At 40.3% G+C, this 25314-nt stretch overlaps 1 protein-coding gene across 2 annotated transcripts in view; it reads right to left on the bottom strand.

The window, feature by feature from the left end:
* Positions 1-25314, bottom strand: part of usp45 (ubiquitin specific peptidase 45) — a 46447-nt gene that overhangs the window by 8494 nt on the left and 12639 nt on the right. For both annotated transcript variants that reach the window (XM_066652850.1, XM_066652851.1), the window contains exons 6-9: positions 14677-14825; positions 14029-14124; positions 13617-13747; positions 3182-3269 (exon numbers count right to left, since the gene is read on the bottom strand). In XM_066652850.1, the coding sequence (XP_066508947.1) occupies positions 3182-3269; positions 13617-13747; positions 14029-14124; positions 14677-14825 (464 nt within the window). The remainder of the gene's footprint in view (positions 1-3181; positions 3270-13616; positions 13748-14028; positions 14125-14676; positions 14826-25314) is intronic.

Below are 25314 nucleotides of genomic sequence, written 5' to 3'. Positions count from 1 at the left end.
AGAAAATATTACAACAATATTTATAAGCGATCACGTAAAGCTCTAATCACTGACTTGATCAGAACACACACTCCAGCATCGCCTCACACTCCACACGTACAAACACATTCAGAGCCCAGTGTTTATTAATCAAGAGCTATTTTTATTTAAATATTTTATAAAGTCCTAAACAACTCTAGCTAAAGCTAGTTCTTGTTTCCTATTGTTACTTAATGATTAATTGTGACATTTCCTAACAGTTTGTAAGGCTTATTATGGTCTATTATATGAGACCTCGACCTAGACCACTCATTCACAACGTTAAACGGAATATTAAAAGAGCAAATACACCTTTAATTTATTTCCTAATTTTACTGAAAATTAAAGGATGAATAGAGAACCAATGTCAAAAGGTCAAACTCATTTCAAACACTTATTTCATTATTATTCAAAAGTCTTATTGCACGACTGGTTTTATTCATTTTTACGTTATTTTTTTCCATTTATATTTCCATTATTATTGTTTTATAATGATTATATTTCATTAAATACATATGTGTTTACGTCGTGACTCCTCTCGTGAGGAGTGTGTTGGACTCATTAACACTCGCCGTGGCCCAGATAGTGTTTACCTCTGAGTGTTTATTGTGAGATGTTCCATGTGTTTAAGAGTTTGCTGAATGCAAATTTCAATTATTTACATAAATAAAAGCCCCCTGACCTTCCACACACTGCGTCTGAATGTGCTGGAACACACACGTGTGAGCGCATAGTTGTATGTCTATTTTAGAGTCATTTTTCAGTGAAGCTGAGACGTGGGGAAAGTAAGTGGTTGTTTCTTGGTCATGCTCTTCATGCGGAGTGGGTTACTTGTGACTTGAATGACTTCAAATACTCCAAATATTCAAATATGTAGCTAATTATGAGGGCTATAAGGGCCGTATATGTTTGTGTCTGAGTGAGTGTGTGAGGTTAATGGGGGGTGACATGGTCAGTGAGTGTGTTAGTGAGAGAACCGTGAGGACGTACAGCTTCAGTAAAGCACCAATCAATAGATAATTGGTCGTGGTGGCGTTTGTCTGGGGGTTTTGACCGGTTTTGCTATTGTCCCGTCTCCGTGCCACGGCTATTTAGGTCAAAAGCCTGGCTAATCCCTCTCCTTCACCCCTAAAAAACCCCTCTCACAGAGGCACCCCGCTGAGCCACTCTCTAATTAATCACCAGCCCTACACATACACACAAACACACTCACATCTCAATGGAGACTATGTGATCCTCTCTCAAGAATCCCTCCTTACACGCAAACCTTCATTACACCGGATCATCAGATGATAAGTTAATTGCTGATAATTACTAGGGTCAAATTAGCATATTCTGATCGTTCATGCTAACAGCTAATAAACGCTGATTTTGTTGGTGTTTGGTGGTAGGTTGGCTCAAGGGCTTTTGATTCTCTCTCTCTCTCTCTCTCTCACACACACACACACACACACACCTTAAAGTGGAAATCAAGGTTTCACACAAGAGTACGATCAAAAGAATAAGATGTTAACATCGTAATTCAAGTGCTTCATTAAAATAAATAAATGAATAAATACATTAACAGTTTTAAAATAGCTTTAAACAGGTCTTGTCCTGAAATATTTATAAGTTCCAGTCATATTTCTAAATCACGGGGCAGATTCGTTGAGGATTCTGTTTACCGTTTTGTTAAAAGCATTTTCTGACAATGAATAATCAATTATTTTAATGGTGATTCTGACTTGAAATAGAATAAATGAAGGGTGTTCTGATTAAGGCACAGTGCTGTAGTTTGTTAACGGACCTCAGGGAAGAACAAAGCAGGATGGAGAATCAGCGCAGGATCAAAATCTTACAGTAATTTTACTTCCTCAGAGCAATGTCCATAATGTAACTGTAAATACTGCGGCTGGGACGCGCACGCATGCATGAATGAACAAATGTGTTTAACGAGTGAACCCTCCTCGCCCTCGCCCCCTCCCCCCTGTGTGTGTGTGTGTGTGTGTTTGTCTCACTCAGCAGCTGTGTGTTTCCCAGGCTTTTACAATGCGTCCTGCCCAATTGCAGGGTCTTTAAGTGCCACAACTGTGAGCATTCACAGGTCTGACTGAGGTTTATTTCCAAATCCTTCAGACCACTGGGTACCCAGGACCCTCTGGACAACCGGCCAAGACCACCACACTCTGACCACATGCCTGTTTCAATGGGCGGTTTACAGGGGAGTAGGGGGGTGACCCAAAAACTCCCCATCGTGTGTGTGTGTGTGTGTGTGTGTGTGATGTTTCATAGTTTGATGAACACACTTTTTTAATTATTTGTTTTTATTTTTTTTTATTATAGCTGTGTTTGTGGGGCTTTTATCCACTGGGCTCCATTTCTGTGTTAAAATGAAAGGGACGATAATTTATTTTATTTAATCCCTTTTCTGTAACATTTGCATGGATCAGACAGCACCATAATATTTTCACTAGAGAGCTCTATCACTGGATTAGGAACACGTACCATGTTTCTACTGACCACACAGACCCACTGTAGTCCACCTGTTTCTCTGCAGACGTTCTTACCCCCATTTCACCCCGATTTTCAGCGCTCAGGACCCCCACAGAGGCAGGTATGATTTGGGTGATGGATCATTCTCAGCGCTGCAGTGACACAGACGTGGTGGGGTGTGTTAGTGCTTCTCGAATTTTAATCCGTGTCCACACACTGTCCACTCCATTATACACACCTACCTCGTAGATGTAGAGTCAGAGACAGTAGCTCATCTGTCGCTGCACAGTGTGTGTCGCTCGTCCTCTAGTCCTTCATCAGTGACACAGGACCCTGTCGGCTGTTTTCGGTTGGTCAGTCCAGCGTTGACACTGTGTGGTTTAAAAACTCCAGCAGCACTGCTGTGTCTGATCCACTCTACACCAGCACAACACACACTAACACACCACCACCACGTCAGTGTCACTGCAGCGCTGAGAATGATCCACCACCACATCACACCTGCTCTGTGGGGGTCCTGAGCGCTGAGGAACAGGGGGCAGATGGTGGTAAGAAAGTATGCAGAGAAATGTATGATCAGTGGAGCTGATAAAAAGGACAGTGAGTGTAGATACAAGGTGGGTGTTCCTAATCCAATGATTGATCAGTGTATAAACCAAAAACGTGGTATACTGTACACCGACAGACTCACCTTACTCTCCTCCATTCTGACAGAGTCCAGCAGGTAATGGAGGAGCTCCTGACTGTCCTGTTGCTGGTAGCCTTTAAATCGAGGAGCCCTAAATAAACAAACAAGAACATAAACACTTCAGTACGAACACACCCACACCCACACACACACATTCACAAATACAAATCAACAGCATCCACCAAATGCAGAAAAGAGGAAGAATGTCCATTCTCTTCGCTCAAGGCCTTTCCTCTGTTACTGCATTCGGAAACTCTCCAGATTTCAGTCCTTTACAGCAGCTTTTATTCTCCTGCTGACAGCTTTCATTCAACCAGCTGGGGTCACACACACGCACACACACACACACACGCACACACACACAATCTTCTGAAGGAAACGGCGTATTTTCAGGTTTTCTGTTAATTTTTTTTAAAGGCATCACCACAGCGCAGAGGGATCAAATGGTGCCACATAAATCTTAAGACAGAACAGACATGTCTTCTAGATTAACACAAGCCAAAAATATAAACGTATCTAAATATATATAGCTTTTCAACAGCAAATACATCTGTTTAGCTGAGATAAAACAGTGTTAACTCGATGGACCCTATACATATAGCTATTTTGCTATTCCGTTTATTTGTCAGTGCCTCTTTCAGTTGCATTTAAACAGTAATTATGTGACATATTGAATATGGCTATGTTGTTTTATTTTCTAAAGAACCTTAGCTACTCAAATATGTAATCACTTGATTACAGTTTTCATGCTGACCGATAAATCAATTTTTCTATAAATTTGTCATGTTTTGACCAAAAATTTTACCTAGCGCCTGCTTTTTTTAAATTTATCTCTCAATGTACAGCCTTGAAATCATATTCCCACAGTGGATATCTTGACACAGATTGTTAGTGTGAGGTGTCTTTTAGTTGAAAACATAAGCATTTTTGATGCTAATTTATTAAATGTCATGTTAATGTGATAAAATAAATTTGTAGCATCAGACGGACATATTTTTCTTGATATTCTAAGCTCTGGGATGTATGACTGATAAAGCTCTGACAGTCACAACAGGCCCAGACTTTCAGGAATTTAGTTCAGGGCAAATATGGACAATATCCCAACAAATAAAAAACATTTTGGTACTTTGGCAGTTTTCTCAGATGCTGATAATGTTTACAGTTATTATTATTATTATTATAATCTTTTTAAAAAATGATGAAATAATACTTGTTTATTTAGAAAACACACAATAAATAATTATTTAAGCTTTTTAGTTTATATTTGTTGATCTAATGCAGTGTTATTTGATGTGAAACCTAAAAAAAACCTTGAAAAACTATAAATCAATAATAGGAATATGTTTTTGCTGATGACTCATATTTTTCTGCCCAGAGACAGCGTGGGTTGACGTTATGTGAGTCAAAACGAAACTGAAAGTAAACAGCGTCTTTCTTGTCCCTTTTTCAGCGGTTTTTTTTATGATTTTAGCGCCTATCATTAGAGTCTTTCATGACAAGGACATAAGACAAAAATTTTGAAGGAGCGCCTTGATTTTTAGGTGGTTTTTCACACTGGATTACTCCCAGAGGCTTCACAGCACCGCGATGAGAGCGCTATTTTTAGATCTGCGCTTTCTAACTGTATACGGAGCTCACAGACGCATTCAGACATTCAAGACTTACAAAGCTGATTATATAAGGTGTGTTTTTCACCCCGCAAAATGCGGGATTCGGGTCCAAAACCATTTCTATAGCTGCCTAAAGCTGTTCTCATCTGTTTAATCATTTCCTGAAATGTATAACCGATTCGATCTAAACTAAGGCACTAAGAGTTTGCTGTTGGAAAACTGAAGTAGACGCTGAAATATGAAGTAATGTTCATGATTTTAATTCAAATCTCTGTGTATAACATTCAGAGAATGTTACCTCATCATCTGCTAGATCTCCAGTCTGTTTAGGTGCTGGAAAAAGGTCAGGTGTTTATACGCAGTCCTAGTTCAGTAAATGGGAAACAAACTAAGAGTCTTGGTCTGAACCCTCTGGAGGCATTTAGACGGTGGCGAGACCTCAGAATATTGAAAAGCATGAAAAGAGACGAGGATGTTGTTCTATTCCTGCTCCATAGGGGGGTAACACTGGCTTATTTTTGTGCTTACTCTTACTTAAGGAGGAACTGACTTCAAATTCGGGAGATCGTTTACTGCATGAACGTAAACAAATACTGAAAGTGCTACAAAACTAAACTGCTCGACTTATAAATGAGTTTCTGTGGTAATTCAAACAGTGAATAAAAACATAGAGACAAGTGAAACTTTAACCAACAGTCGATTGTCTTACTCAAACATAGCATTCCACCTTAAAAGATGTGGAGCTTCTGAATGCACACAACCAGAGGGGGTGTGTTTTGCTGCGAGTGAATCATCAGAATCGTCTACTTTGCCTTTAATGGTGTAAATCTGACCACAATCAGTCAAAGTTGAGACATGAAAATGCTGAGAAGTGAGAAAACTCCCCACCAACTGTTGGAAGTCGTTTAGTTAGGTAACTACCCCACACCACTTGGGTAACTACCCCACACCACTGCATTTGTCTACAGCTGAAACATAACTAAACATTAAATTAACCCTGATGTAAACTCAGTGTACAATTCTCCGTCGTGCTGGAGATGACGAAGCACACTCTCCTTGGACTCTCCCTGTCCACCTTGGGCCAGATGTGATCCAGATGCTGTGGCCAGATGTTTAACTGAGGCCAGAGCTGGAAGAACCTGTTGTTGCAGTGGCAGCCGTGCAGCAGCAGCTGGTGTGGTGTCATACGCAGACGTCAAATTTAAGGAAGGCCAAAGGTCACAGCCCTGTGTCATTACTTACACTTGCACCCTTCCTTTGTGTGCACTGTTAAGTGCACACGGCTGTGGGGCGTCCAGTGTCATTCATTCTTTAACACCCCCCACTCCCGTGAGCACTTAAATGAACCCTTCTTGCAAGTGCGCATCAAGCCACACTTTGGTGAAGGCTATTACCCACAATCCACTGCCAAATCATGTCTCACACATAAAACCCAGTTACAAACAGAGCTTGGAAAATGTAAAAGAGTCTCTGCATTTTTCTTTTGTCAAAACGGAATAAAACAAATTGAATAGTTTGAGGGCCATATGTTTTAAAAAGCTGAAGTTAGGGAGATAATTTACTGATAAAGTACTTATTAAGTAAAAAGGCCATGAGCGGAGTGTGTGAGTGTGTCCCAATTCTGCATTCAAGCTTCTGTTGTCTTTGAAGTGCGCATTTAAAAGAAGGTCTTAACAGTTCAGGGAAATGCTTGGGCTTTTCTCTCATGAATAAAACTAAAATGTGCTCTTAGTTTATTCATTCACAGCCTCTATATATTTTAAAATAACTGTCCACTTGTTTTTAGAGTATATTAAATCCTGAAGATCCACAAAAAGAATTTACCTGTGTTACTTTCCAATATATTCAGTGCTTAATGAGTGTAGAACTGAAATTCAAAATTCAACACATTCTCCAACGGTTGCATAGTATTAAAAATTACAACTCTCATTTTATCTTTAAATCGCCCAAACACAACATCACATCATTTTGGATACAGTATTATCCCCAAGAACAGAACAAATCCATCAGTCTGCAGTGCTTTTTCCTGATGGAGCTCAGAACGAATGTGGCGCTCAATAATAAGACTCTTGTCTCTTGCGATTTTTAAACTGCATAATATTTAGGGTATATTTTGTTGAATAAAATAACAATTTTTGTTTTTAATACTACACAACAGTTACAGTAAAAAGGCAAAAGCATGAGAATGTTTTAATACTGAAAAAAGGCTTTAAAACGTATTTGTACACGTCATATAGAGTTTCATCGCTGATATCACTGAACCTGAATAAACACTCCCATACCAACAGTGTCTTCGTCGATGTGAATGCCGTAAACCTACTGCTATCTCCTGATTGGTTTGGTGGCAGATGTTATTACGTACAGCAAATTTAGTCCCATCCACTAAACTCCAGCAGAAGAAAACTGCAGATAAAATAATAATAATAACAATAACAACAAAATCACAAAATACAAAATCTTGTGTCACTCTCTCAGAGCAGAGTCATCACTAAACAAACACATCATGTTTTAACAGTGGATTTAAAAATGTATTTAAATATAAATAATTATCTACCTTCTTCAGGGCTCTGTATATTATCATTAACTACTGAATATTCCAGGTTTGTAAATCATCTTGGCTCATTCACTGTGTTAAAGATTATGTGTGTGAAAGGGAGAGGAGAGAGAGAGAGAGAGAGAGAGAGAGAGAGAGAGAGAGAGGGAAATAGTACGAATGGTCAGGCACACTGTGTTGATGAGTTCTGACGGTTTGTCCAGAGAAGGAGCTTCTGCCACCTGCTTCAACACAGGCCAGATCCCTCCATCCCTCCCCCCCCCTCCTCCTCCTCCTCCTCCTCCTTCTCCTCCTCACTTGCTGTCCTCTCTCTCCTCTACAGAGCTCTGCCCAGAGGGCTCTCCGTCAGGGGTCAAACCCCACCATCAAAGAAGAAAAAAGAGAAGATGGTGGGATGGTGCCTTGCTCAGAGCCTGACCACTTCCTCTTTTCCACGGTGGATGGATCAGAAGATCAGAAATACATCAGTTCTCGCAGATCATCACAAGGTAGAAAAATGTGAGCAGAAATCTGATGAATAATGTCAGATGTTTTGACAATTATAATGTCATTTTGTCATGTCAATAAAACACATCTTGAACTTGAAATGATAGAGGGAGAAGAGAGAAAAAACACCAAGAGAAGATGGCGAGCAATGAGAGAGAGAGAGCGAGGGACAGCTAGAGCGTGATAGAGAGAGAGAAAGTTAGAGAGAGCAACAGAGAGAAGGTGAAGAAAAAGAATAAAGAGAAGATTGAAAGCAATGAGAGAAAGTGTGTGAGAGAGGGATAGAGTCAGCTAGAGCGCAAGAGAGAGCAATTGAGAGACAGAATGAGAGTTTTAGAGACAGCTAGAACAAGAGAGAGAGAGTCAGCTAGAGCGTCAGCTAGAGCGTGAGAGAGACAGAGAGCGAGGGACAGCTAGAGCGTGATAGAGAGACAGAGAGTCAGTGAGAGAGAGTCAGCAAGAACATGAGAGAGAGAAAGAGAGAGAGTCAGCTAGAGCGTGAGAGAGAGACAGAGAGAGTCAGTGAGAGAGAGAGTCAGCAAGAACATGAGAGAGAGAGAGAGAGTGTCAGCAAGTGCATGAGAGAGAGAGAGAGAGTCAGAGAGAGAGAGAGATGTTGTGGAAGCTCAGTGCAGTGGAAGATGAAGCAGAAGGAGCCTTTAGCGTTTCTGTCCAATCTGGCCGTGCCACAGTGGGACAGCTGCAGTCGCTAACACAATTAACAGCGGATGAGTTAGTACCAGACTGCTCTTACCCCAACCTACCCCCACCCTCCACACACCCCACACACACCACACAGCCTCAGCTGAGCGTGCAAAACACACCCTGCATGCTCAGATACACACACACACACTCACAAGCGTTAGCCCCACATCACATACACTGCACTAAATACACACAACACACACTGCTACTGGATTCGTACAACAGAGCAGTGAAAAGCATCGACTGTACAGTCATTTCCCTCTTCCCTCTAATGAAGCCACTCGGCTGAGACACAAGTAATCTGAAGCAGCCTGGATTACGTGCTCTCTGACCCTGTACAATACGCTACATGTCAAAGATGTTTAGCCCCTCTTTAAAATCAGTTCATCTACTTTAAGACACAGATGTTCAGAGGTAAGAGCTGAGGGCCTCTACTCTTCTGAGAAGGCTTTACACTAGATGTAGGAACTCTGCTGTGAGTCTGGTGGCTTCCAGCCACATTATCTTTAGCGAGGTTAAGTACTGATGTTGGATGATTAGTTCTGGACCCTAACCCATTGCAGAGAATGACGTTCCCTCTGGTGATGGACAGTGACCCATTCTTTCACCCATGTTTGTAGACAGAGGGCCTGGTTGTATTCACCTGTGGCCATGGAAGTGAACCCCTGAATTCAATGATTTGGATGGATGAGTGAATATTGACCTAGGCTTTGAACCTCTCTAGCGAGCACTAAATATGTTCAGACTCATGTGTTTCTCCAAAACGTTTAAAAGTACATTCTAAAACTATGTAAATGCCTTATTTTAACAATGTAAAAATGTTGAAGTTTTCTCCGTTGTTATCCATCACCTTACGCCATCTTTCGAGCAACTTACGAATTCCAGCAGTGAATAAAGTTTCATCTTTTACAGCGATAAATCATCAACTCATTTTCGCATGTCTTTAAAGGTTTTGAAAAGCAACATCTGCATCGATTGCGACAAATGTTTTTGGGGAAATTTACTTTGCCGTAAATTAACAATTTCCACCAATTTCTTGGTTCAGTTCCAGCAGTTGTTTGTAGTTTCAGTTTTACCTGGTTCCAGAAGTTCATAATAAAACACACCAGCACCCCCTTTACACCCCATTCACATCTCCAGGATGTGGCCTAATGGTTAGAGATGAGGGCTTAGGGTTGAAATGTCGGTGGTTTGATTCCCACAAGTGGCAGAAAATCTGGGTGCGGTGGGAGTGAAGGAACAGCACAGTCCTCCTCCTCAATCCACAACTGAGAGGGCCTTGAGCAAGGTGCCAAACCCACAAACCTCTGCTCTGGGTGTGTGTTCACTGCCCCAAGTGCACTAGTGTGTGTGTGTTCACTGCCACCGATGAGTAAAATGTGGAAGACATGTTTCGTTGTATGTACATAATTGCATTCACCCTTCTGCCAAACATGACCTTACTTTTTAATCTTTCCTGTTGTAAGTCAAGGATTTAAAGCAGTTTGTTGAGTTACTTCAAGTCGTTCAGCAAGTCACCATATGACCAAATAGTTTAGTAATACCTACACAACAGTTAACAAAACAAAATTACACAAAAATGCTTTAAAATGTAGTTGTACACCTAATAATACACGCCGTTCATGTGGAATAAAATGCATTGAAAACATTTTTCTGTGCACTTAAAAAGACATGCACTTAGGCTTACTTATATCACTCCACACCAGCTTATTATTCTCTATTCAGCACTTGACTGTCATTAAAAAAAGGACATAAAACACGCACTTGGAAAAGCATATGTGAAGAATAAACCCCAATCAGAAGCGGTATGTTCTATATGCTGCAGTTTCAAACCCCATGATAATCCATACGCAATAAAATAACCAGGCTTTTCACATTCATATGCTCAGAGATAAATAGAGTCAGCCGATAATAAAACCCCACCACAGCCAACAAAGGATGACATTGGAACGAGAAAATCCTTATAAATGGCTTCTATAGATGGACTATTAACCATCAGAGGTCTATAGCTGTTAAAGTTGTTCTGCAAATTTAATTTCAAGGCTAGTTACACAATGAATTATGTTTGTATTACATGGACAAAGGGTTGTTGACACCTGCTCATGCTACATTTCTTCAGGAATAAGGAATATGTACCTGTAGTTTGACCGCTGTATTCTTTAAGAAGGCTCTAAACTAAATCATTTAATTCAGCTACAAAATTATTTTATAAAATACACATCTCTGACGAGACACGGCGATGACTTTTAATCAAATTCACATGTGTGTATGGTGTATATAGAAGGGAGTGTGTGTGGTGTGTGTGTGTGTGTGTGTGTGTGTGTTTATATGAAAAGTCAGGGCAAAATTCCGGAAAACACACTCAATTCTCATTACAATGCTCAGTTTTGGTGAAATGGCAGGACATAAAAAAGCATGTCCTGACATTTCTAAATGTTTTCATTCCAAATATATATAAATATGACGTTTTAAATCCAAATCAACCTTTATTTACTGAGGTTAATGTTAGGTGTATTGTTACATTAGCCACATATCATTATGTCTATGGAAAGTCCTAACATCTATAGTGAAACCAACGTGTGTGTGTGTTAAAGAGAACAGTCACAGGCCGTGACCTTCACTGGCACCAGAAGCAGTGTGTGGTCAGCAGTGTGTGTTGTGTCCCTGCTGAACTGGGTCTGGCGCTGGTTAATTCTGATCAGTCCAGCTGGCATTAGGTCTGGACTCCAGAAACTATGCCAGCAACCTCCAGCTGCACCCACCCCCTGCCCCCCAACACACACACACACACACACACACACACACACAGACACACAAATCTGTGCCCCCTCAATTTGTACAAATATGACTGACCAATTCTGGCACCTCCCACAACTGCTGAATTTAAAAGTTTTAAAGAAGTCTAAAGTCTAACGCAGTCAGAGGGACACAAAGCCTTCAGGAACCGGGCTGTGGTGCAGTGGAACGTTGTTCTCTGGGGTGACGGAGCTCCATAATTTGGGAGAAAGTTGAAATGCTGAGCTAGGAGTCTGACATCAGTAGCTGACCTTGGTAATGTTTCTGAGGCTGAATTCAATGAAATGCTCACAGAAAATGTTCCAAAATCTGGTCTAGAATCTCCCAAGAAAAGTGGAGAGTTTCATCGCAGCAAAGAAGAACAAACCCCTGACAGATGTGTATAATGATAAATATGTAGATAAATGTGTGTGTGTGTGTGTGTGTGTGTGTGTGTGTGCGCACGCGCATGTGTTTGCATGTGCATCAGGTACACTGAAGCGAACACCTCTCATGCTTCAGGCTGTGGTGGTACCAGGTGAGCAGGAGACCATGCATACAAACACATTTAAACACACACACACGTATAACACGGAAGTACCCTCCTGACATTAAACCAGGCTAAAACAACAGGCAGGCAGTGCCCCCCTCTGCACACACACACACACAGCCGAACCAGCCATTCACCATGTTCATAAAGCACACATTCTCCACTCATTCATGCTCAAAATAAAGAGCAACCTGGAACATAAAAAGAGGCCCAACCAGCCATGTAAAGTTCAGTGACCTCACCTGTGCATTTTAAACTCAGCCAGAGCCCATCCTAACTCTACCATTCACACACACACACACACACACACACACACACACACACAGAGGCTGGGTAAAAGGGACACAGCCCAGGTGGCAGTGTGGTGTTTAAAGCTATGATGTGATGGTACCAGTACTAGCACTAGCTTTAAACACACTCACTTCATCTGGGCAGAGTGTAGCTCCAGTTCAGTGTGTTCAAATGCTGAGATATATATTTATTACAAAGGAGTTCATCACTGGAATTAACAAAAAATGTTTAAAAAAATCAACATAAGGAACCGATTTTTTCTTAAAACGCCACCCGCATTAAAGCCAATAAAGCATTTTCATTCTGGCAAGTTATTATTAATTTTTATTGCCATCGTTATGATGCGCATTCGCTCTACAACTGTTTCCGTGGTAACTCATGTCCGTGACGATGGAAAATGAAGTGCAACATGCAACTTGAACTGCTGCCATGCACCCGTTTCCGTGGTTACAATTCATGAGGCATCCCAAAATTGTTGAATGTCATTAAAAAGTGAGTCTGAACGTACGGACAAAAGTGTGAATGCATTTACACAAACACATTTGAGCAGGTGTGTGCCAGGTGTGGGCAGGCGGCAGCTGGTCAGTGCAGTACAGAGCGGATGTGACCACTAGAGCCCAGGGCAGGTCAATATAGTCTGATTTTTCAACCATTAAAAGTGTTACCATGGCAACATTTTAGGTTTTAAGTGACTGTCACAGATGGTAAATTACAACAACGTTTTCACAGCCAACCAATTTCTGAAGAGCTAAGACTGGAGCAGCAAAGTCTAAATTTAAAGTTGGATTATTTTATTGTATTATTTTATTGCAATTAATGACTTAATTGGCCAGAGATTTGGCACTTCTGCCCGATTATTTGATAAGCAAACAACTCAGACATCATTGGTGGTCCCCTGCTGCATATCTGAGATTTTACGTTTTTGTGAACACGTTTTTGACAACAATTTTGGGTTCGATATTTTTTACATCCTTGAAAACAGATTTTGATTTCATAAATTCAAATGAATGTGGACAAGGTCTGAGCGCAGTGTGAGTGTAATCCAGCGCTGAAACCAGCTCCTCATCTCTTAGACTGTGCTCACAGTTCATAAGGTAATCGAATGTTGCTTTCTCACAGATACAATTGGCAGTATTTTATGTTTTTTAGCTGTTGTTGACCACAGCCCTGCTTAAAGTCACAGTGTTTTCACTCTGTTTATTCTAGTTTACTAGTGTCTTTCTCTCAGCTCACTCTTCCTCACACACACACACACATGGTGGTTCCAAGCTGCATTTTACGCAATCAGAATAAAAGTAAAGCAATCCGATGAAAGGTTTACTATATTCTTCTCTAATCTTCCTCTGGAAACAGGTGGTGTTTCATTGAAATAACAGAGTAACAGAGCTAATAAAATCACCATGGAGTGGCTATTTCATCACTCTGCACTCTATAAAATCTTAACATGAACACACAATGTTTTCTTACTTCTGGCAGAGTTGGCTGAAGAGGATTTTTGGAGAAACTGGCCCCTTGCCGGGCTCCTTCATGCCGTGGAGGAACAGGAACATGGCGGAGGTCAGGGGTTCAGGAGACGGCAGAGTTACAGTCAGTGGAGCCTGATAAAAACATACACACAACATCAGGTCCAACTGCACCATTTCTGGACTCATGGTGAGGGAGCAGTTGATTATGTTGTGCTAACAATTTTAGCTAATTGGAAGTAAACAGGTCCATCACTGGTGGTGAAGATGATGATGAACCTTGGATCACTGCTTTATTACTGTTACATCCCCTTAGTAGATTAACAACAGTCTAGCATGCACAGTGATGATCAGTGGTCATCCTACATGTGGAATATTCTTCTTCTCACTTTAGAAGCTATTAGAGAAATACATACAAGGTTGGTGTCTGGCTGAGGACAGATCTTCCTCTTGTGTCCTTTCTCCTTCATTTCCAGGATGAGGTCATTGAGCATGTGTGTTTGAGACAGATTCTGAAAAATTAAAAACATGTCTCAAGGTATGAGACATTAAGTTGAATCTGAGTGCTAACAAAAGCTGGGTTGGTTATCAGTAGATGTCTGGGGTTACACCAAATTGCACATGTTTATAATCACTATACCAAGCTTTAGTAGCACTGCTTCCAATAAATAATATCCATTTCTTTACATGTACATGTATAACACAGTTCAAATTAGGTCCAACTGCATTCTATTAAAGTTAAAATGCTGTAAGTAACAAAGCAAAAATGCTTCTTATTAATGAGCTTTTAAAAAGTGAGTTAAGAAGTGAAAGCTTTTTAAATAATGAGAATTTATTGTGCTTTCTTAACCTTAGAACATATTCCATAAAGGTGCAGTGTGTAAGGTTAAGTGGCATCTAATAGTGAGGTTGCAGGCTTGGAACTGGAAAGTCACAGGTTCAAACCCCACAACTGGCATGAAAAACCAGGGCTGAAGGTGTTCTTCAAGAAGCAGAGGTTGTCCTACAGCGGTGATTATATGAATACATTTATCACCTGGAACTGAAGAGGAGTCAGTGTTTACCTGCATGACAGCGTTGAAGAAGCAGGTGTTCCCCAGGTTATTGATGCCTTTGACTGGGATTAAGGTGCTGTTGGCCAGACTCTTCCCTCTCTGGGGGTCAGTGTACTCTGCTGGTTCCTCTAGAAGTTTGATGAGTTTTGATGTTGTTCCTGAAGAATTAAAAGAAAACAGACAAGGGACACCAAGTCAAAGATTTTTTGAAATCAAGTAAACAATGGGCTTTTAAAAAGACAAGAGCTCTGTATAAACACACTGCCACTGTCAGTTCAAAACATGATACTATTTCTGAAGAAATAAATGAAGCATGATCTTTTCTTTTATTGCTCGGTCCATCATGACATTTTCACACAATCTTAAGGGCAGTGTTGATGCCAAAAAATGAGGCAAAACATGGATGGCACCAGTAGGTATTGCACTAATAAAGACATGTTTAAAGCAGCTCTAACTGTTGTAGCCTGCAGTTCTACTGAGCAGCACCATGTTCTGAAGTATCAGATGTTCCTTGGGAATACACAAGTGGATAAGGTGTGTTGGTTTAAACACACACGTGGAACTAAAGAGTGAGGGATGGTGATATCAGTCTCCTGAGAGTGTGCTGAGCACAGCTAGTTCCAGACCGGAGCTCGGCCTGGTCCCAGTGGCTCTGCCTGCTCTGTTTATCTCTCTCTTATTTGTTAGATTTTTATTTTTTACACAGGAGAAGTGGGTTAACGTGCTGGGCAGCAGCTGGGAGAGAGAGAGACGACAGCTGGAGTGGACCGAGATGTTTTGGGAGCGAGAAGTGAGTCACAGCTGCTCCCCACGAAGGGAGGGAGAGAGAGAGAAAGAGAGAGAGAGACAGAGAAAGAGAGAGAGAGAGAGAGAGCGCTCAGGGAAAGGGACAGAGAAAAACAGCAAGTCTGCAGAGAAAAGCACAAGTCCAGGAGAGTCTACACCAATGTCTCTCTCTCTCTCTCTGTCTCTCTCTCTGTGTGTGTGTGTGTGGGGGGGGGGGGGTGTAGGGAGTGGTTGCAGCTGCAACACATGGTAATAAAAATGTAATATCGAAAAGGAGAATAACTGATGATCTGATATTTTCTTTACCTCACTGAAGGCCTGAGGTGCATACATTTTGCAGTCAATATTTATTAGTCAGGGCTGGACAATAATTGAATATCAATATATATCGCAATATAAAATGTTTCAATAATTATATAATCTTTACACATTTTCAACATTTCAATACACATTATTTACAGCATCTGTCACTGACGGTCATTACAGGGCACTGCCCAGTTCATTGCCAAATTCAAATTCAGTTCAAATTCTCACTCTATACTCACACCGTAATCTATTACTGTGAATATAATAATAATAAAACCACACATACGGTGCATACATAAGCTGTGGCTTGTGTCTGAAACTTATTAAACCTTGAAGACATTGTGATAACGTCATGTACTTTAGGTTTAGTCTTCTGGCTCTTTTCAAAATCTTCTAAACCTATTTAAGTCATGTTTTCCCATTTCAGTACGAGTTATTCGTTAAAAAGCTGCGGAGCTCTTGAAAGAAGGAGCACAGTGCTGAAAAATAAAAGTTGGGCTTCTGTGGTGCATTCAACACATGCTTAGTTTTGAACATGGCAGTCCTTTTCTAAAATACAGGTTAAGGCGAGTTATTGTTGTGTTTCTATGAAGTGAAAAGAGTTTAGCTACATAAAGCAGAGAGAGCTCTTGTACAAACGAGGGAGGAATTCACAGCTTCAAAAAAGAAATATAAGGAAAAAAGTGACCCTGTGTTTATCCACGAGGCACCAGGCCACGGAGAAAGAACGCAGTGACCTCTGGACGTAACGTGACTAAGAGATACAGAACGTGTGATGATGAGCTCATTAAAGTGGGTGTATACTGGTATGATGGGCCTGAAATGCGCTCTCTTTAAAAGCTCTCACCACGTTCCGTCTTCCAAACAGTCCTTTTCAAAGCTGTGGGCAGAAACAGCTCTGGTTTCTCATATTTCTGAACTGTATTGTGTCAAGAGCATCTTTGACTTCTCGGCTCATGTCTGTTCAAGGCTGTGCTGCGAATGGAATACAGTCTGTTCAGAGCTTTATGCCTGGTACACAGCCTAACAACATTCATTTATTTTTATACTGACCTCCACATACCTATAGAAATGATAGTTATATGTAGGGAAGCCCCACCCCCGCCTTTCATAAATACAGCATTAAATAACTATATATATATAATTTAACTCCCTTTATTTATTACACTTCACTGATATTCGTTTTCTGAGAAATGTATTTTACTAATTTTACTACAATGATATTTGTTTCTAATCCATTGAATTCACAAATAAAAATCAAAAATGGATTATAAGATGAATGTTGCATATTGTTTGTCCACTTACAAATAGAAAATTAAAACAGCTGAGTAATTACAGCATTAAAGTAATACATTTCAGTACCAAACGTTCTGTGATTCTAATCCAGGCCGCCTTTAAAACTAGATTCACCTAGAAACGTAAAATATAAAGGAATAATATAATTAATAAATAATCTAAAAGCTTCCAGGGCTTTTGTGTGCAACGCTGTTATTTTTTCTTATTCATCCTGATCCTCTGGTTTTAATCTGTTCCTCCACCCTGTTATTAGACCTGGTAAACACAGCGTTCAGAGACGAGGCCTTGGAACAACCAACAAAAGAGACGCATAAAACACGTATCTCCCGGCTCATGGTTTTTAATTCAGACCCTTAGCTCCGCGAAGCACTCGACAAGTGGTGTTCCGTCACATTAAGCTTTAATGGTCAAAATGAGCGAGAGACCCCAGGGCAGAGAGAGAGAGAGAGAGAGAGAGAGCAATGGTGAGAGAGAGAGAGAGAAAGAGAGAGAGAGAGAGAGAGAGAGCAATGGTGAGAGAGAGAGAGAGAGAGAGAGAGAGAGCGCAATGGTGAGAGAGAGAGAGAGAGAGAGAGAGAGAGCGCAATGGTGAGAGAGAGAGAGAGTGAGCAATAGAGAGAGAGAGAGAACCCCCTCATGCTATTTACACTATTTTGGCCTCTGCTATTCACACACCAGCCAATAGTGAAGGCACTTAATCAGAATAAATGCACATTCTGCAGCTCGTCCTTCCTGCTCTGTGTGTGTGTGTGTGTGTGTGTGTATGTGTATAGAAGCAGCATCTACCTGATGATTACAGAGTCACTTTAACAGAATAAACACTTGGCTTTGTGTAAAATTGATGGAGAGAGGCAAGGGGAAAAAAAAATTAAACGGCCACAAATACTGTGTATTTTCAGGCAATCCTAGAGAAAGTAAATTTCATAAGAAAGGCTCATGCTTAAGTGTTTAGGTCGTATCAACACACTCAGCTTACTATAAACTCTGATTCTAAAACCCATCATTAAATCCCAGTAAGCCAAGGCCTTAACAATAATGAAGAATAAAATTTTATAATTTTCTCCATTAAATACCAGGCATTCCAACCCTGCAGTAATTATTAGTTCCAGTGCAACTCATTAAAATCAATGTCAAATGCCATTAATTCTTGCTGCTTACTTGTGTTCCTATTCACATTCACACGCAAGCACATTTACCGTGAGGTTTTATTTGTTTAAAAATATACTTTCATTACAAAAATATCCACCTGCATTTACTATCAACCTATTATTTCCTGAAACTCAAAGATTAAAGTCTAACAAACCGTACTACGGGCAAATTATTACTATTAATATTGTTCGCTATCATTCCACCTCACTGTTACTGTAAAACGAGCTCACGTTAATCTCATCTATTGATAGTTTATATTAAACGTGTGCATGTGCGTGCCTCCACATCGCGAGGCTGGTGTCAGTGTGAATGAACAGAGGGAGCTCTAGCTATCAGCTCATACAGGTAATGATCAGTGAATGGGGTAAGATTTGGGATTTAAAAAAAAAGAGAGAGAAATGTTAAAAGGTTGGTGGCTTAATGGATCATGTATGTTAATTTACATTTACAGCATTTAGCAGATGCTCTTATTCAGAGCGACTCACAAAGTGACCATCAGAGAGCCAGTGATGAGTGAAGCGCCGGCTCTAGGTCATTCTGGCTGTGTTTGGACTGGTATTGGCTCAGATATGATTTATTGCACATATTAGAATTAGAACATATCTGGTTGTTTTGTTTGGTGGTTAATGTTTTGAAACAGAATCACTTTATTGGCTACTGTCCTCCGCATTTAACCCAATCCGTGCAGTGAAACACACATTTACACACACTAGTGAACACTAGGGGGCAGCGAGCAGTGCCCGGTGCGGTGGGCGGCCCTAGCCACGGCGCCTGGGGAGCGGCTGGGGGTTAGGTGCCTGGCTCAAGGGCACTTCAGTCATGACCTGCTGGCTCTGGGGATTGAACCAGCAACCTTCCGATCACACGCCCTGTTCCCTCACCACTGACCACTGACCCTCATCCGCAGAATCATGGAGCTAAATCACAAACATAAGCATCTGAATCTGAATATCTGAATTTCATCAGAAATGTTTAGAGTTGAATAACATTTACATGGCATTTAATAAACATTAAGAATAAAATGAAATAATAGATGAAAATGAGATGACTCATTTATTTTGATATTATTAATGTGCAATGTCTTAATGTCCCTGCTAAATAAAAGATGGAATACGTGAATAAATATAAAATAGCTTAACTTATTAAAATGGCATAAATTAGTTGCGAGGTGGTGAAATATTCTGACGTATAAATAATTCAGCTCTGTGACTGGTTAATTTAATAATGGAAATGGATCTGAGCGAAACCTAGACACATGCATTTCTCTCTTTTATATCCTTCAGGTACTTATTTGAGATACTGAGCTATGTAATTTGAGCCTACTGAGATGACTCGACCCTCCCCCGACAAGTCCCAAACTTGTTGTAGACGAGATAAACACTCTAATTTTAAACACTGCCATCACACTGCGACACTATTTATGACAACAAGAAGAACACAACCTCATACTGGACACCCACTGTGGAGAGCGTGTCCCATTTATAGACACTTAACTGTGTCCACGACACTGTACACCTCTCTTTTAATAAGCATCTGCTTCATCTGTGTCCTTCACGATCAGCACGCCTTGTTCTGAAACACTACACTGAACACCTCGGTTTTATTTCCCAGGCTCATCTTGCATTGCTTGCTCCTCTGCTGTGTCCCTTCAGCCCTGTAGCCTTTATCGAGGGATGAACCAAGGTCAACTCGTCTCAGGTTTAGAAGTAAATTGCTCTATCCCCCAGGTGCCACAGTTCCCACGGGCCACACTTCTCCAGATTCGCTGGACGCATGAAGATGCCAACCACTCGACCTATTTAGAAGCTTCTGCTCTTAAAACAAGTTGAGAAACAGCGCAGAGGAGCGTTTCAGAGTCCAGAAACCAGGAGATTCTCATTGGATTACAGGTCCTAAAGAAATGATTCAGAGCATAATGAAATCTCACCAAGCATTTCACCATTCCATTTGAGCATTTTTGGCCAAAATGGAGCCATTTTAAAAAACACACTCCCAGAAATGTGAAGGTTTTGTTTGGGGGTTTACGTTTGCCAAAAAATGAAAACATTTTGTATTACTATCCTAGTATGAGGTGCAGGTTTTAAAGTGTTTTTTAGTGTAACGCATGACTGTAAATCAAAATTCAAACATTTCCTAGCTCGTTTTTTATGGTAACGTTTGCATGGTCTTAAAAATGACAACTGTCAGTTTATTCAACAAAAACAACCTAAAAGTTAAGCAGAGAAAGATGTGTTCTTCATTGCATTCGTTATGAGTAAATGCATGATGATATTGTCATTACATACGTATCAGCAGACAATGGCTTTGGGCTGGTACTTGGTATCACCAAGACGACTTGGGGATGCTCTTGTTCTAAAATAAAGACTGAAGAATGCAGTCAGTGTGGAGACAGTGTGGAGAAGCTCAAAGGCAGTGCTGAAGCACAGTGGAACAGTCACACTGCTAAAGGTCCTGTCGTTTTTCTTTGTGTTTAATCCTTTGCTTTAAGTTAACTTTATTATTATTATATTTTCTTTCCTTGAGTAAATCTATTGTTTTATTTTGACCATTATTTTTACCAACTAAATGTTCCTAACAATTTTCTCAGGACACACCTTTCATTTTACTGGCTGCAGAGAGTAAGTTAAAAGCTAAAATGTTCTGCAAGTAAATGATAGATTTGTCCATAATGTTACTCAGGGGCATCTTATCTATATTGGCATCTGTATATATGTACATGTATAATATCGGAAATCAGCATCAGCCCAGAATTCCCTTACGAATTCCACCAATGAAAAAGCATGACAAAAAATGGAAATAAACCTGTTGTCTTCTTGGTGATAATACTGTAAGCACATGTGAGTCTTGGTTTTGATGATTTAAAAACTGTGATCGTGAATGTAGAGTATTAATGCTTCCATTTTTTGTTTTATAAAATGAAAATGGTGATTTTTTTAATGCATGTGTTACCATTAAAAGACAAAAGAGTAGAATGTTTACATGTTGAAATACAATTATATGTTACAACTAGTACATTCCAACGTTCAACAATAGATTAGACAAACAGCAAAGTCTTCATGATAAACTTTTTATGGCATTTTATGGTCCTCTGACTGTAAATCCCTCAGCATCCCAATCCTCATCAAACACTTAATGCCACTTCACAGCAGTGATCTACCTAACAGTGGCTATAAAAGCTTTTTAATCGGTCCACAAGGGGATCTCTTCCCTACGCTGCTTCCTCAAAAGGGACGCGGAGGTTAATCAGGCTTCAAAGCGATCAACTGGAGTGTTGCTCTTCCCTAGTGGAGCCAAAAGCATCTGGATCTAACACAGAAACATCTGGAAGCCAGTCTGCAGCCACATGGTCATCCGGGAGAGAGTCCATATGTCCGTAAACTAACAGCGAACGCAAACAAGTGTAGACGCACAACAGCGACCAATAAAAATCCCTCAAGATACACAAAAGAACAGGGATGTGACACAGGACACACACACACACACAGCTGTTCTTATAAAGAAAAATGAGCTGGTTTCAGGGGCACAGATTAGGGCTCAGGGCACAGTGATCTGTATTTGAGCCTTAAAAAGCTGTGCAGATCGTGGCACTAAATTAAGCACCTGATTTTATAATGTTCTAGAGGCTGAATGCCATCAAATCCTCTAACCCGAGAAGTCCAGTGTTTCATGACTCAATCCCAGGGCTGGGGATTTAAACCCCTCTAACTGATGCCAGTACAGAGCATGGTGAACTTAGGCTCAGGTCCAAAGTCCCACCTGTTATTGCACCTGACAGAGACAATAGGTGCATCTTCACATGGACACAACCACTGGGCAAGCAGGTGTCTCAATACTTTTGACCATCTAATATTAGGGCAGAGCCGCAACGCCCATGGACACATGCCGCATCTGGGACGGATGCTCAAGGTAAACAGCGCTGAGGGAGCCATCTGCCAGGGATGGGTTGGAGAGGGGGAGGGCCGGGCCAACACAAGCATATGGAAAAGCAGATTTTTCCTCTCCCCGCAGCTCTGGGAGCAGGGAAACGTCCGCACTCAGCGAGGCCAGGCTCAGCTCCACCACCTGGCTCTCCGCACCCAGCCACCGAGTGCCAGCAGCCGAAAATATGTGGACAATGTCCCTAGAGCGACAAGAGTGCTGGCACACATTAGAAAAAAAATAATTATTTACATTCCTTAGCATCTACAGCTCTGAGGTCACCAACTCGGCTCTCAGAGACTTGGCGCTCGCCGAGTTAGGTACCGACATTTAGAAACACGTGAAGTGAAACAGAGTTTTCAAAAAATTTTACTTCACAGTAAGAGGAATAAACATCGCTATCTTTCAGAGCAAGTCAATGGCACAAAATTAACTCTGAGTCATTCTTGAACACCTCTAGTGGTGTATTCCTTGTTACATATTCAACCAATTTAAAAAAAATAGCTTGTGTTTGTCCCAAATTAATGCAGATACAAAGATTTTACAATGAAATATAAACTAGACGTAGTCTCCGTGCCATGAATTCAGCTGAAAAGATTTAATCACGTTTTCAATATTTCAGTAAACAGCTTCTGTCACTGACTGACGTTCATTAAGGGTCACTGTCATTTCTTTACATTCAGTTAACTCAAGTTTGTTTAAAAATATTATTACTGACAAAGCCAAGACGTTTATGTTTGATGGTGATGTCCACAATTTTTCTGTGGCTTCTATATTGTTTACACCAATATCAGAATTATATCATATCGACAGAAATGTAGAAATATATCGTGATAAACATTTTGCCCGTATCGTCCAGCCCTTATTGTAAGTTTCATTGTTCTTGTAAATAATGTCTTTCAAATATAATACAGAATCATTCAAAAAACATCAGAACCAAACCATAAAGGAAAGAGTTCAGAAAATATATGTAATCAGTTTGTGAAGCCCTCGTCCTAAAGTCTGTAACGCAGCAGGTTCTCGAGATCCAGGTTTAATAATTGTTGGTCACCACTGATCTATAACAACGCAAACGAGTGGAAATCAGAGCGAAGATACAACGGACTGCTTTTTTAAAATGTATTTATTTATTTTATTTATTTTTTTATTTTTTTGAAGGTTGGCTCTCGTCAAGCTGAAGATCGTGAGTCACTCATGAGGAAGGACGAGCAACACCAAATGTCTTATTAATTTGTTAATTTGTTATAACCATAGGGCATGAAAAACCATGCTTCTCAGCCATCTGAGGCCAACGTCTTTATTCCACGCACACACGCACACACACGTTGCTGGCCTACATAAGCAGCATCATGCACACAGTACTAACACTGACATCAGCCACCGCCATTTCAGAAGATCATCATCCAGTACAAGCGCTTTAAATCATGTCATTTTCATTCAAATATATATTAAAATTGACATAGCCACAAATGTATTTACAGCCAACTAGCTTTAGATTATGACATTTTACTCAAGTCAGAGCTTGGACCAATCAGAATCTGCTAACTAACCTGCTATGACATCACAATCACGAATAGCCAGCCCTGCGTTACACTACAGTCAGCTTTAAAGCCTTATACCACCATCATTTTTAAAACAACAGACATGGACTTAAATTTACTTTCAATTATTTATTAAACTTAAATAAACGTAAAGAATTATTTAAAAAATAGCAAAGATTTCCCCCAAAACATTCAGCCTTATTAATGCATATTCCTAAATATTATTATTATTATCATCATCATGGGCTGGGGGGGTCCCATTACTCTGTAAAGAGAAATTTAAAAAGTGATGGGGGTTATCTTCACCATAAATATAAAGAGTTCCTAAATAATAAAATACTTAGCCAGATATTTGAATTAATGAACAGCTCAGAAACGACTTACTAAAGTACATTAACATCAAATTGTATTATTTTATTTGTAATTAAAGGTTTTCTGCTCGCATCCAAAACTTACATAATGCATTTTCTGCAGAGCAAAGTAGCAATGACAGAGGTTCTTTTCGCACTACAACAGAACAGTGAAACATCATAATGATTTTTAAAGCTGTAATTTTACAGTAAATACACTGCCTAGTGTTGCTTTAAGACCTCTGCAAATGTAGCCTTGATACTGTCAACGTTTTTCGACAATTGCGGTTCCCACTTTGATACTTCCTTGCTCTTCTTTCTCTCCTCCGTATTCAGTGCGGCAGACACAAGACACAAAGACTGAGTCCACACTTCTCTGGCTGAAGGTGTGAGATCTATATTGACTGCATTAGCTATAACTACATGTTATTTAGTTTAAAAAGTAAATAAAGAAGCACCCCACCACATTAATCCAACTCATTCTTTCAATTCATTTCTGGAGCTTTGTGAGGTCAGATCCGAATTTTTAATGTTGTACTTAAAGAAAAATAATTAGAAAAACAATAAATAACTAAATAAACACCAACAGCATTTGATATGGAAATAGTTTTCTGGGGGAGCTGGTACATTTTCTGTGGAGCTGATAAAACAGACACTAAGCACAAAAACAAGGAGGTGACTTTAAATGTTATGGATAATGTATGTAAGGCTCAGTCTGCTTTTTTTAATTCTGTAAGCATTTCTAAATTATTAACTTACTATTGACCACTAAAAAAAATTCAGACTTGTGATTATTAATGATGAACTGGGAGAGCATCAAACCAGTGCTTTTCCCTTTTGCTGAGCTGTTATTAATTAACAGAACCAAGGCTCTTCGCTGCTTTTATTGTATCACGACCCTGATGAGCCCCGGTTGCTAACTCAGTGCTAACACCTCAGTGCATCCGCAGGTAAAAAAGTTGCCACTCCAGCTCTGAGAATCAGAGCGTCACAAATCAGCACAGTCTTTAACCCTGCTGCTGGGGATCATGTGAACCAGCATTTACGGAGCTTCAGGAGGAAGTATGGCAAATCAATGGCGGAAAATAATGAGGGAAATGCTGTGGGAGCCAGGTCTGATGTCTATTGAGGGAAGGGGAAAAAGCGAAAGAGAGAGAGAGAGAGAGAGAAAAAAAAAACATTTTAATTTCCTCAAACAAAGGCCTGCCAGCTGTGTTTGAAGCGCGAGTCTGGCTCACTGAGGTCAAGTCTCCTCACAGAGGGCCTCAGGTACTCGAGCTGAAGGCCTTGTTGGTGAGAGA

Source organism: Hoplias malabaricus, chromosome X1 (assembly GCF_029633855.1).
Source record: "Hoplias malabaricus isolate fHopMal1 chromosome X1, fHopMal1.hap1, whole genome shotgun sequence".
Taxonomy (NCBI): domain Eukaryota; kingdom Metazoa; phylum Chordata; class Actinopteri; order Characiformes; family Erythrinidae; genus Hoplias; species Hoplias malabaricus.
This window is presented reverse-complemented; position numbering and strand designations above follow the sequence as displayed.